This window comes from Mobula birostris, chromosome 14, assembly GCF_030028105.1.
Source record: "Mobula birostris isolate sMobBir1 chromosome 14, sMobBir1.hap1, whole genome shotgun sequence".
Taxonomy (NCBI): Eukaryota; Metazoa; Chordata; class Chondrichthyes; order Myliobatiformes; family Myliobatidae; genus Mobula; species Mobula birostris.
The window spans coordinates 60,340,773-60,354,209 of record NC_092383.1 but is presented as its reverse complement, the minus strand read 5'-3'; the positions used below and the strand labels follow the sequence as shown (position 1 = coordinate 60,354,209).

Sequence of the window (13,437 nt, the reverse complement as noted above, 5' to 3'; positions counted from 1 at the left end):
GACAGCCTGACTGTAACATTCATTGAGTGCTACAGGGCTTCACCTGAGCAGCTCAGGCAGAAGAACAGTGATTTAGAAGTTTTAATAATACAATAAAAGCATGTTTTTATTGTAAACATACTGCCCACGCTTACATGGGCTATTTCATCAGCCCATTGACTTTGTCAACCAGGAATAATTCTTTGGTGTGTCATACTTCTCAAGTACAAATGGCAGTTGACCTGCTACAGAATGGACTTCCATGTTTGCTGCCAACTTATCAGGGACTGATTTGCATGTTGCATGACCTGGAAACTGAGAGACAGAGATCCCTTCCAGCCCTTCCAGAGAGGGTAATCATAACCTTGACTTAAATTAACTGCAAGACAACATGCTACTAGTCTATGACATTTTACTCTATTTCCCACCCACAATACTTACAAAAATAAGTTTTCACTCTGGCAGGCGAGCATGAGACGTAGTTAGTTGAACTGATCATAAATGACCCCCTGTATAAACCTGCAAGATGCTGCAAGTATTGGTCTATCATACCAAGACCCAGCTAATGACAAGGCAATTCTTGTCCTGCTCCTAGTTTGTACATATATTTGGAACATCCGGCTGTTTTCAACATGCATATCCTTGCTAAGATACAGATACCTCACCAAATGCTCTTCAGCATAAGTAGAATTACTCTTTGAAAGATACTCTATGTCCTTCAGCTGAGAGTCCTTCATTCACTCTTCCCTTCCTCTCTTCTAGCACCTTGCTCTTACTTGCATATTTTTGCTTAATCTGATTCTCAAAGAGAACCCTTTCTAGAACATCATATCCAGAACTAACGGGTTGGTCTAGAAACCTTGGTGGGGCCAAACCCACTCACCACCTCTTATATCATTCTCTGTCGACTTGAATGATATTAAAGAACTCTGGCATTTATTTACAAAATTATGTAGCAGTCAGAAGCAATCAACCAGCATCTACTGTGTACATGATTAATTTTTCAAACTACACCAACAGGGAGTCCTTTCTGTGGCCAAACATGCATTCAGTCATGCAAGTTTAAGAGAAACACTGCATGCTAATTAATGATTCATTCCTCCTCTGCACAATTCTGACCTCGTTTAGCTGTGCATTTGCTAATGACTACATCAACACATCTGACCCAAGACTCCCAAATGCAATGGGTGTACTTGGAATTGATTGGCACTCCTAGTGCCCCAAATCACACATGTTACACAGCTGAATTTTGTAACTCAATTGCTTTTAGCCTTTGAATATGTTGTTTTTTGTTAAATAAAGATGCTCAACTGCTCAATCCAATTTAAAATTGGCCTAATACTGCTGCATTTAAGAGATTAAATTTAATGTTTTTTTTCAATATTGGTTTCTCTTGGCTTTCTGGGGATTATACATCCAAAACCTGCTTCTTCTTAGATTATGCAAATCATTCACTTCACAGTGACAGGACTGTGTTTTCAAAACATCGTTTCCATTGAGAAATATATATCAAATCCTTCATGTTACTAATGGAACTGGAAATTACATTTTCAAACATCTATTTACATAACTGCTGTAAGATTATATTTACCTGGATCTTTAGGATCCAAAATGTTTCTTCTCAAACTACAACTACTTGATATTTTTGTATAAGGATGCTTCATTCTGATTTGTGGAGAAATAAGTTTAGATTTGAACTCAAAAGCAATCTTTCAGAAGTTACAAAATTATCCACCTCCTTATGCTCATTATTTTTCATTCTGACTTGGTAACATGTCATAGTGTAGGGTGAGGTTGTCTGTACCTGTTCAAAGGGCTCATGTTATCATATCAGCAATTACCTGGTCAATTCTTAAAGTTAAAAAAAAAAATCCATGAAAGCTGTTGTCAACGAACATTTTGCTCACTGAAGTCACATGTTATTGCAGAGTACAATCACAGCTATACCTGCACATACATCTTCCAGTATACTTAATATAGTACTTTGTCATAATATCAAGTTAAAAACTTAAGTTTGGCTGCAAGATTTTTGGCTGTTAACTTCTTCACCCATTTTGCAAATAATCATCAGATAACAATACTACAACAGCCTTATTTTATTTTAACTTTCTGTTTGCATTCTACAGGGATGGTATCACTCTCCTCTGGCCCTCTTCCAGAAGAGGTGACTGCTTACATGGTAAACTCTTGGTGTATACATGGCTAGCTCTTAAATATAGACATGCAGTGTCTTTCATGTCCATTGACTATCATGTTGACATAATTTTGAATGATTTGCCATGTACTTTATTACTTTGATTTGGATTTGTTACTTTATTTACCTTTATTATGTTAAAATTCTATTAACTCTAATAGGTTTTTTGAACAGCAATATGAATGGACAAAAATGAAGCCAATTATCGATTCTACCTGATTTAACATAGTTAAATCAATTAAGTTCAGTTTTGTTAGCTTTAGTAATCAGCTATTTGGTTTATTATTAGTGACTGCAAGTTAGCAAAACTAGTCCATAGGCACTATGCCTGCTGGTGAGATTAGATTTTAAATGAGAGATTCATTACAAAAAGATTATTCCATCTCCATAACTTTACCTATAACCTCTGACTTTAGAGCTTAGATTAACCTTGAACATTTTTTATACAATTCTTTATTATTTATAGTTGTAGAATGTTGTTGTTGTTGCATGCTGTGCCAACACACCACAGCAAATTCCTAATACTTGTAAACGTACATGGCAAATAAAACTGATCCTTGATACATCTGAACTAAATTTGTCTACCTTGAGTAGTTCAGCCCATCATTCCATGACCCCATTCACATAGCTTCTTATATACATTTGGATTCCCTTATATCGGCCACATAGAAGCCCCAGTATACTCAACATATTTTAATATTTTTAAATAGATACACTCTCATTTCTTGCACTCAGAAGCTGGTTCCAATCTGGAATACACTGCCTGAAAAGGTGGTGGAGCCAGGTATTCTGACTACATTTATAAACTGGATGAGTGTTTGTCTTACCAAGGCATAGAAGTCTACAGACAAAGTACTAGTAAAAGGGAATACTATGAATAGGTGATTGATGATCAGCACAGACATGATGGTTTAAAAGGCCTGTTTTGTGTTGTACGACTCTAAACACACTACAGATCTGCATCAATGCCTTCTCTCAGAACTTGGATGTATAAAGATAAGCAAGCAACATGTATAATACAAAACCAAAAAATGACTATTAGTCTTGAATGAGATTCCATATAGATCTTGCTGGAGTCAACTTCATTGATTGAGGAAGAAAAACTCCCATTTCCTGGAAACAAGATACCTTTTGCCATATCAATCATACACAATGCCAATCCTATTTGCCACGAAGAATTGTGTTGTCTACACTCACCTACTGACCAAATTTCACAGTAACTTTATCGGCCTCTGATTTGTTACAAAGGAAATATACAAAATAAATTTATAAAGCTGATCTACCAATTCAATGACCTAATAAAGATACTTGCAAGCTGAAATGCAGAATTATATACAGGACTTACAATCTGTATGTTTTTAAATTCACATTTACTTGAGTATGAGCACCACTAAATAAACAGACTTTACAGATGATCACCATTATTCCATGAAAAATAATTCCGTGGATGAATTGGTGTGTTTGTGCTCATCATATACAGAGTAGCTATTGTAGAATACTCAGGTGGATAGTAATTCATAGGTTCAAGTACTAAAGAGATCATATAGGTGAGCTCTTCAAGCTTATTTTGACATTAGATTACTTGGTGAATATTGTTTCTACATTCTTACCGTACCTGCCTGATATTCCACCAATCGGTGCATTTTAAAAGGCAGTTGAGACTTAATATAAAGTATTCAGGTTTCATTTCCTTTACAATGTATCAAACTACATGCTGCTAGACTTGTTTTTTTTCATTTTTTACTTATCATAAAAGTTGTCCTATAAAGTGCAAGTGTAAATGTAAGCACTAATACGGAAGTAGTCAAAGTGTTAAATATTAAAAGACACCTACCTGGAGAGAGCACTCCAATTTTTCCTACTAAGTGACATTTTACACCCTCAGGTTTGTTAATTTCGTGTCAAAAGAATCTCCAGCGCTGGTTTTTATATTGTTCCATATAGTTTAAGAAATGTACAAACAATGAGTAAATAAACCTTCTTCACTGTTTCTCAACAGCTACATAGTATTTACCCAGTTAATGAAGTGCACCTTCACCTTCACTAGTTAGTACTCCCCTGCTGTGGAATCACGTGCTTTATTATTGGTTGTGTTGCATACTGTAATTTACCTATTAGCTGCACCCTATAAAATCTGAATTTGCCAATGTGTTAAACTAAACCCAATACCCACAAAGGCTGACTGAATAATATGAATTATTAGATGATGTTAACTATTTAGATCACTTGTTATTGTCCTGTTTTTAAATTATCATACTTAAAATAATTTTGAAATGGCATAGAAAAATGGAAGCACTAACATTATTATTTATTACTAAGCATACTGAACTATGTCATCTACTGCAAAGACCTCAACTCCGTAAAAACTCTATCCTTTCTTTTGTATTAAAATAGTGGGTTAATTGTCAATATATTAAAATAACTGACACCGAGCTAAGTTGAGTCCACAATGTTAGGTTTTATAAAGGAAGTCACAAATGATTGAAAACAATTTTGTTTTCATGATAATGGGCTGCAGGAAGTATGAAGTTTTCTTTGTTTAGTTTTGAAAATCCACCTGCATTAAAGGTTATGAAGAAACTCACAAGAGTCTCTTAAAATTTAACTCACTTAAATACACCTATTCTTACACAAAATGGAAATTATGAGTTAAAGATGCAGCAGTATTAGAGTGTATACAGACTGTTTACTCCTGATTACAAAAACACGATTTTCCTTCCACAGCCATCCAAACCGGCATGCAAATAACTATGTTGAAATTAAATGTCAGTTACATTTTAAACACTCAGTGGCCACTTTATTATGTACACATATACACCTGCTCAATAATGCAATTATTTATCAGCCTATCAAGTGGCAGCCAGTCAATGCATAAAAGCGTGCAGACATGGCGTTTGAACAATGGTGAATCAGAGATCAAGAGTGAGAGAAGGGCAGAGCTGAGTGATATGGCACTACATGGCGACATCTTGCATCTTTGGAAACAGCTTTATTTCTATCTTTGATACCTCTTCTTTGCCCTTTCAAGGTTCCGTTGAAGATCCTGACCTGGAGTTACTCTCTGATTTTGGTCCTTTGCGGGAATGGGACCTGCTGTCAGGGCCTCAGAACCGGCCACTTTTCAATATGCCAAGGACGCAGCCTAGAAGACTAGAGCGCCTTCAGGGTGCTGCATTTTCATGGCTCTGGAGGCGGGCGCCGCCAAATGGTGCGTCGTGGGAGAACAAAAAAGATCGGAAGCAGTGCACTTGTTGCTGGCTGTGCGCCCAGAGGCGCAGAGCTCAGTCAAGGCAATGCAACAGAATTTTCATACCATAAATCAGCAATTTGTTTTGTTATGTCTCCCCTCTCACTGTGAAATGGGGACACCTCCTTTTCCCTTATTAGGGAGAGAGAGAGAGCCTGTGGTATGTCAAATACCGGGTGAACGAGTAGTCTTTGGGGTACTGCAAACCTGTGTCTTTACTGATGCTTTGCTGCACGCTTGAGTGCTTGGTGGGGGGGGGCACTGATGCTTTTTTTGCTGGTGGGGGAGGTGGGGCATTGCCTTGCTGCTTTTGTGTTGGGGAAGAGCTAAGCGTTCTAACATTTAACCGTTATTCATTCTTTGGGATACTCCTCTGTTTTTGTGGATGTTTGTGAAGAAAAGGAATTTCAGGATGTATATTGTCTACATTCCTCTGACATTAAATGTACCTATTGAAAGAGGTGGCTTACTCAGTTCAGCTAGAGAGCATTAAAAAGCAGTGGTTTGCGGGAGTTTTGACGTTTGAACAGCAACCAGCCAGAGATCAGGAGTCATTAGCAAGTGCAAATTAAAATAAGGCAGGGGCAGGTAGAGGAACAGGTGGAGCTTTGTTGGAACGGACAGTGCTAGACTGGGAATTTTGAGGTTTTAGCTCTTTGCGGCTTCAGCGAGGACAGGCTTGAGTGAGAGAAAGTGAAAAACTGTAGCTAGTTGTTTTTTTTTCCAATTTCCTTCTTTATAATAGCAGCTTAACCAGTAGGGATGCCGGTCAGGATAGTTGAATGCTCGTTTTGCAGGATGTAGGAAGGCACAGAGGCCTCCAGTGTCCTTGGTGACTTCACCTGCAAGAAGTGCATCCAGCTGCAACTTCCAGCAGACCATGTTAAGGAGTTGGAGCTGGAACTGGATGAACTCTGGATCATTCAGGATGATGAGGGGGTGACAAGACAAACTGAGAGGTAACTACACTCAAGGTGCAGGACACAGAAAACTGAATGACAGTCAGGTGGGAAGGAGGGGTTAAACAACTAGAGCAGACTACCCTCGTGACCTCCCCCTCAACAACAGGTATGTTACTCTGGGGACTGTTGGAGGAATGGACTAGGAGAGAAAAGTCATAGCGGTCAGGCATCTGGCACTAAGTCTGGCTCTGTTCCTCAGAACGGCGGTGGGGGGGGGGGCGGGTTGTGGGGGGGAGAAGAGGCAAGCTGTGGTGATGGAAGTTCATTAGTCAGGAGAACAGAAAGGAAGTTCTGTAGACAAGAATGAGATTCCCAGATGCTATGTTACATCCCGGTTGCCCAGGTCTGGGACATCTCTGATCAAGTCTTCAGCATTCTCAAATGGGAGGGTGAGCAGCCAGAGGTCATGGCTCCTGTCAGTACTAATACATAGGTAGGAAGAATGTTGAGGTTTTGTAAAGTGCGTTCAGTGAGTTAGGTGCTAAGTTAAAGGACAGGACCTCCAGGGTTGTGTTCTCAGGAATGCTACCTGTGCCATGTTCTAGTGAGGCCAGACATAGGAAGATCATACAATTTAACATGTGGCTAAGGCGTTCATGTAGGAGGGTGGGCTTCAGATTTTTAGATCATTGGGCTCTCTTCCACAGAATGTAGGACCTGTACAGAAGCGATGGTTTGCACCTAAACTGGAGGGAGACCAATATCGTAGTGGGAAGCTTTGCTAGTACTGCATGAGGACAGGGCAGGGGGAGGCGGGGTGGGGATTAAACTAGAGTTGCAGTGGGGTGGGAACCAAAGTGCCAGACCAGATAGTAGAGTGGTTGTGGAGATAGATGTTGTTAAGATCTCAGACAAAGTCAGGATGAAAAAGGTTGAGCATGGTGGGGCTAATGTACTGAGTTGAGCAGATTTCAATACAAGAAGTATTGCAGCAAAGGCAGATGAGCTCAGGGCATGGATCAACACATAGAATTATGATATTGCAGCCATTACTGAGACTTGGTTGCAGGAGGGGCAGAAATGGCAGCTCAATATTCCGAGGTTCAGCTGTTTTAGACATGACAGAGCAGGAGGGATTAAAAGGGGAGGCGTAGCTTTACTAGTCAAGGAAAATGTCACAGCAGTGCTCAGTCAGGACAAACTGGAGAAGTCATCTACTGAGGCTTTATGACTGTAATTGAGGAATAGGAAGTTATGACCATATTAGTGGGGCTATATTTTAAACTACCCAAATGTCTGCTGGATTTAGAGAAACAAATTTATAGACAGATCGCTGACTGTTACAAGAAACATAATGTTGTGTCAGTGGGTGATTTTAACTTTCCACTTGTTGACTGGGATTCCCATACTGTAAAAGGACTAGATGGGATAGAGTTTGTCAAATGTGTTCAGAGAAGTTTCTGTAATCAGTACATAGAAATCCCAACAAGAGGGTGGGTAATACTTTATCTCCTATTAGGGAATGAGACAGGGCTGATGACAGAAGTTTGTGTAGGAGCACACTTCACATCTAATAATCATAATGCCATTAATTTCAAGGTAATTATGGAAAATGATAGGCCTGGTCCTCGTGTTGAGATTCTAAATTGTAGAAAGACCATTTTTGATGGCATCAGAAAGGATCCGACAAGTGTGGATTGAGATAGGCTGTTTCCTAGCAAAGGTGTAGGTGTCATGGTCTGGTCCTTGAAGTCCGTATTCCGGTTCACGGTCCGGTCCATTGAGCTTTGCTCCAGGTTTTCTTATCTACCCTGTTTCTGTTCTTGTTGAGCTAATTGAGGCAGCTGATGCTCGTTAGGGCTGGCTGCATAAATACCTTCAGAGACCCAGGCGTGGCTGCTGGATTGCTCTTGTCCGTACTCCGCCTTCTTTTTCCTTGCCTGAACCCTTGCCTTGCCTTGCCTTGCCTTGCCTTGCCTTGCCTTGCCTTGCCTTGCCTAGCCTTGCCTTGCCTAGCCTTGCCTTGCCTAGCCTTGCCTTGCCTTGCCTTGCCTTGCCTTGCCTTGTCTTGCCGGTAACTCTCGCCTCGCCTGAAGTTCTCGACTTGCCTCGCTTTGTCAGAAGCCTTGCCTTGGCTTGCTGGTAACTCTTGCCTTGTCCCGCCTGCAGTCTTGTCCTGGAGCCACCCTGTACCTAGCTCTCTTCCTGTCCCTTGCCTCTGCCCAGGTAAGCCTGGCCATCTTGCCGTTACCTGGGGTTGGTTGTGTCCCTTCCTGTCCCTTACCTCTGTCAGGTGGTGATCGCACCCTGCCCAGGTGAACTGCGCCCTGCCCAAGAGGAGCCTGCCAAGCCTCACCTCAAGTATCCTGGCTCCTGCCTCCAGCCTCGCCTCAAGTCTCCTGCCTCCTGCCTCCAGCCTCCAACCTTGCCTCAAGTCTCCTGCCTCCTGCCTCCAGCCTCCAGCCTCGCCTCAAGTCTCCAGCCTCCAGCCTCCAGCCTCGCCTCAAGTCTCCAGCATCCAGCCTCGCTTTGCCTCGTCTCTTGCCTGGCCTCAAGCCTGAAGACTCCAGTCTCGTCCTGCCTGCCTGCCAAGCCTCGTCCTTGCCTGGTTCTGGGGTCCAAGCCAGAGGCAAGACCCAGGTACTGGGTCCTTTTCCGGTCTCTGGCTCGGAGTAAATCCTGCCTTCTGCCAAGCCTCGCCTCTAGCCTCAAGCCTGAAGACTTCAGCCTCCTGCCAAGCCTCGCCTATAGCCTCAAGCCTGAAGACTCCAGCCTCTAGCCTTTAGCCTCTTGCCAAGCCAAGCTGTCTCTAGCTTCTAGCCTCTTGCCAAGCCAAGCTGTCTCTAGCTTCTAGCCTCTTGCCAAGCCAAGCCGAGTCTCTAGCTTCTAGCCTCTTGCCAAGCCAAGCCGAGTCTCTAGCTTCTAGCCTCTTGCCAAGCCAAGCCGAGTCTCTAGCTTCTAGCCTCTTGCCAAGCCAAGCCGAGTCTCTAGCTTCTAGCCTCTTGCCAAGCCAAGCCGAGTCTCTAGCTTCTAGCCTCTTGCCAAGCCAAGCCGAGTCTCTAGCTTCTAGCCTCTTGCCAAGCCAAGCCGAGTCTCTAGCTTCTAGCCTCTTGCCAAGCCAAGCCGAGTCTCCAGCTTCTAGCCTCTTGCCAAGCCAAGCCGAGTCTCCAGCTTCTAGCCTCTTGCCAAGCCAAGCCGAGTCTCCAGCTTCTAGCCTCTTGCCAAGCCAAGCCGAGTCTCCAGCTTCTAGCCTCTTGCCAAGCCAAGCCGAGTCTCCAGCTTCTAGCCTCTTGCCAAGCCAAGCCGAGTCTCCAGCTTCTAGCCTCTTGCCAAGCCAAGCCGAGTCTCCAGCTTCTAGCCTCTTGCCAAGCCAAGCCGAGTCTCCAGCTTCTAGCCTCTTGCCAAGCCAAGCCGAGTCTCTAGCCTCTAGCCTCTTGCCAAGCCAAGCCGAGTCTCTAGCCTCTAGCCTCTTGCCAAGCCAAGCCGAGTCTCTAGCCTCTAGCCTCTTGCCAAGCCAAGCCGAGTCTCTAGCCTCTAGCCTCTTGCCAAGCCAAGCCGAGTCTCTAGCTTCTAGCCTCTTGCCAAGCCAAGCCGAGTCTCTAGCTTCTAGCCTCTTGCCAAGCCAAGCCGAGTCTCTAGCCTCTAGCCTCTTGCCAAGCCAAGCCGAGTCTCTAGCCTCTAGCCTCTTGCCAAGCCAAGCCGAGTCTCTAGCCTCTAGCCTCTTGCCAAGCCAAGCCGAGTCTCTAGCTTCTAGCCTCTTGCCAAGCCAAGCCGAGTCTCTAGCTTCTAGCCTCTTGCCAAGCCAAGCCGAGTCTCTAGCTTCTAGCCTCTTGCCAAGCCAAGCCGAGTCTCTAGCCTCTAGCCTCTTGCCAAGCCAAGCCGAGTCTCTAGCTTCTAGCCTCTTGCCAAGCCAAGCCGAGTCTCTAGCCTCTAGCCTCTTGCCAAGCCAAGCCGAGTCTCTAGCCTCTAGCCTCTTGCCAAGCCAAGCCGAGTCTCTAGCTTCTAGCCTCTTGCCAAGCCAAGCCGAGTCTCTAGCCTCTAGCCTCTTGCCAAGCCAAGCCGAGTCTCTAGCTTCTAGCCTCTTGCCAAGCCAAGCCGAGTCTCTAGCCTCTAGCCTCTTGCCAAGCCAAGCCGAGTCTCTAGCTTCTAGCCTCTTGCCAAGCCAAGCCGAGTCTCTAGCTACTAGCCTCTTGCCAAGCCAAGCCGAGTCTCTAGCCTCTAGCCTCTTGCCAAGCCAAGTCTCTAGCCTCTAGCCTCCTGCCTCCTGCCAAGCCTCGCCTCTAGCCTCAAGCCTGAAGACTCCAGCCTCCTGCCTCCTGCCAAGCCTCGCCTCTAACCTCAAGCTTGAAGACTCCAGCCTCATTCTGCCTGCTTGCCAAGCCTCGTCCTTGCCTAGTTCTGGGGTCTGAGCCAGAGGCAAGACCCAGGTATTGGGTCCTTGTCCAGTCTCTGGCTTGGAGTCCAAGCCCAGGCTCCTAGCTCTCTTGTTCAGTCCTGTTCCAGGTTCCTGGTTTTCCTGTCCATGTCCTTGCCATCGCCCTGTATCCTAGTCCTGTTCCTAGTACTTCAGTGTCTGTGTCTTGCACTTGGGTCCGTTCGCAGCCACCACCTTATGACAGTAGGAGACCTTCAAAAGTAAAATTTTGAGAGTACAAAGCTTGTGTGTACCTTCTGGAATAAAAGCAAGGCTAACAGATTTAGGAAACCTTGATTTTCAAGAGATATTGAGGTCCTGGTTAAGATAAAAAAAAAGGAGGTGTATGGCAGATAAGAACAAATGAGGTACTTGAGGAGTATAAGAAATGCAAGAGAACATTAAAGAAAGAAATCAGGAGGGCTAAAAAAGGCATGAGATTTCTCTAGCAGATAAGGTGATGGAGAATCCTAAGGGCTTCTGTAGGTATACTGAGGAAGAGAACATCAATTAACAAAATTGATTCTCTGGAATATCAGAATGGCTGTCTATGCATGGAGCCAAAAGAGATGGGAGAAATCTTCAATGGGTTTTTTGCATCTGTATAGACACAGTCTACAGAAGTGAGGCAAATCCGTGATACACTATACAGAAGAGTTGTTTGCTGTCTTAAGGAAAATTAGAGTGGACAAATCCCCAGGGTTTGACAAAGTGTTCACTCAGATTCTGCAAGAGGCAAGTTGAGAAACTACAGAGGCACTAGCTGAGATATTTAAATCCTCCTTAACGACAGGTGAGGAAATAGAGGACTGGATGATAGTGAATGTTGTTCTGCTTGATAAGAAAGACTTTAAGAATAAACCCAGAAATTCTAGGCCTGTGACCCTGACATCAGTACTGAGAAAGTTATTGGAAGGTGTCTTAAGGGACTGAAATGTGAAGAAGGTTAAGTCAAACTAATCGTAGAGCTTTTTGAGGATTTTTTTCAGGAAAGTGGATGAAGGCAAAGTAGTGGACTTCGGTAAGGTTCTGCATGGGAGGTTGGTCAAGAAGGTTCACTTGCTTAGCATTCAAGTTGAGGTAGTAAACTGGATTAGACATTGTCTTTGCAGGAGAAGCCAGAAAGTGCTGTTGGATGGTTGCCTCTCTGACTGGAGGCCTGTGACTAGTGGTGTGTCACAGGGATCGGTGCTGAGTAACTGGATCAGCAAATTTGCGGATGACACCAAGATAGTCTGTGTGGTTGATAGCTAGGAAGATTATCAAAGCTTGCAGTGGGATCTAGACAAGCTGAAAAAATGTGTTAAAATGGCAGACGGAATGTAATGCAGACAAGTGGGAGCTGTTGCATTTTGGGAGAGTCATCCAGGGTAGATCTTACACAGTGAGCATTCGGGCACTGAAGAGTGTGGTAGAGCAATGGGACCTGGATCCATAATTCACTGAAAATGGCATCACAGGTTGATAAGGTCATTAAGAAAGCTATTGAATACAAGAGTTAGGATGTTAAATTGAAGTTGCACAAGACATTGTTGAGGCCTAATTTGGAGTACTGTGTGCAGTTTTGGTCACCTACCTGCAGGAAAGATGTAAATAAGATTGAAAGAATACAGAAAAAATTTACAAAGATATTGCTGGGACTTGAGGGCCCGAGTTATAAGGAACGATTGAATAGTTAGAACTTTATTCCCTGAAACATAAAAGACTGATGGGAGATTTGATAAAAGTATACAACATTTTGAGGGGTATAGTAGGCTCTTTCCACTGAGATTAGGTAAGACTACAACTCTGGTTTACATGTGAAAGGTGAAATGTTTAAGGGGAACATGAGGGGAAAATTTTCATTCAAGAGAGTGGTGAAAGTGGAATAAGCTGCCAATGCAAGTGATGCCTGCGAGCTCGATTTCAATGTTCAAGAGAAGTTTGGATGGGTACATGGATGAGAGGGGTATGGAGGGCAATGGTCCGGGTGCATGTACTCAATCAGCTGAGGTGCCTGTTTTTGTGCTGTAGTTTTCTGTGACTCTCTTGTCAAGAGATTTAGTTTTGGTTCAGAGGAAAAATCAGATTGGGGAGGAAATGTGATCAAAGTGACTTTGACTGTGAAATATTTGTTGGTGAAGGGGAATAAATCAGAAACTACTGATCACCTGGTATTTTCACACACAACAGTCTCTGTTTTACAGAGAATGGCACTGTGGTCTACTTAATATTTCAGTAACATTTGAGTAATATTGTAAATATATTGTTCAAGCATTTTGTGTTTGTTTACATAATTCTTACGGGTTATATATAAGAAGTACATGAATGGCATACATCATTACTTCACCATGTCATGGGTGAGCGCCTCTCTAAAGAAAAGGAAATCAAAACTAAGTAGACCTGCTTCCTGGCTCCTGTGATTTTCTTTTGATTAGTTTCTAGAATTACAACACATAACAGTGACAATGAATAAGTTTTAAAGCAACACCAAGATATCTAGCTACCTGTTGAAGTGCAGCATGCTTTTCTTCACAAGGGGAGAGAGAGATGATCAAGTTAAAAAGAAATGCAGCACAGATTTCAACCAAAGGGGAGAGCGATGGTTGAGTTAAAAAAAATTGACAGAAAAAGGATGAAGTTAACAAGCAACACACATAAAATGCTGGAGGAACTCAGCAGGCCAGGCAGCATCTATAGAAAAGAGTATAGTCAACGTTTT

The 13,437-nt window shown here is 43.2% G+C and overlaps 1 protein-coding gene across 2 annotated transcripts in view; it reads right to left on the bottom strand.

The window, feature by feature from the left end:
• LOC140209502 (uncharacterized) overlaps positions 1 to 4,231 on the bottom strand; it is a 109,498-nt gene extending 105,267 nt beyond the window's left edge. For both annotated transcript variants that reach the window (XM_072277745.1, XM_072277746.1), the window contains exon 1: positions 4,008 to 4,231. In XM_072277745.1, the coding sequence (XP_072133846.1) occupies positions 4,008 to 4,045 (38 nt within the window). In that variant the 5' untranslated portion in view covers positions 4,046 to 4,231. The remainder of the gene's footprint in view (positions 1 to 4,007) is intronic.
• Between the last annotated feature and the right edge of the window lie 9,206 nt (positions 4,232 to 13,437).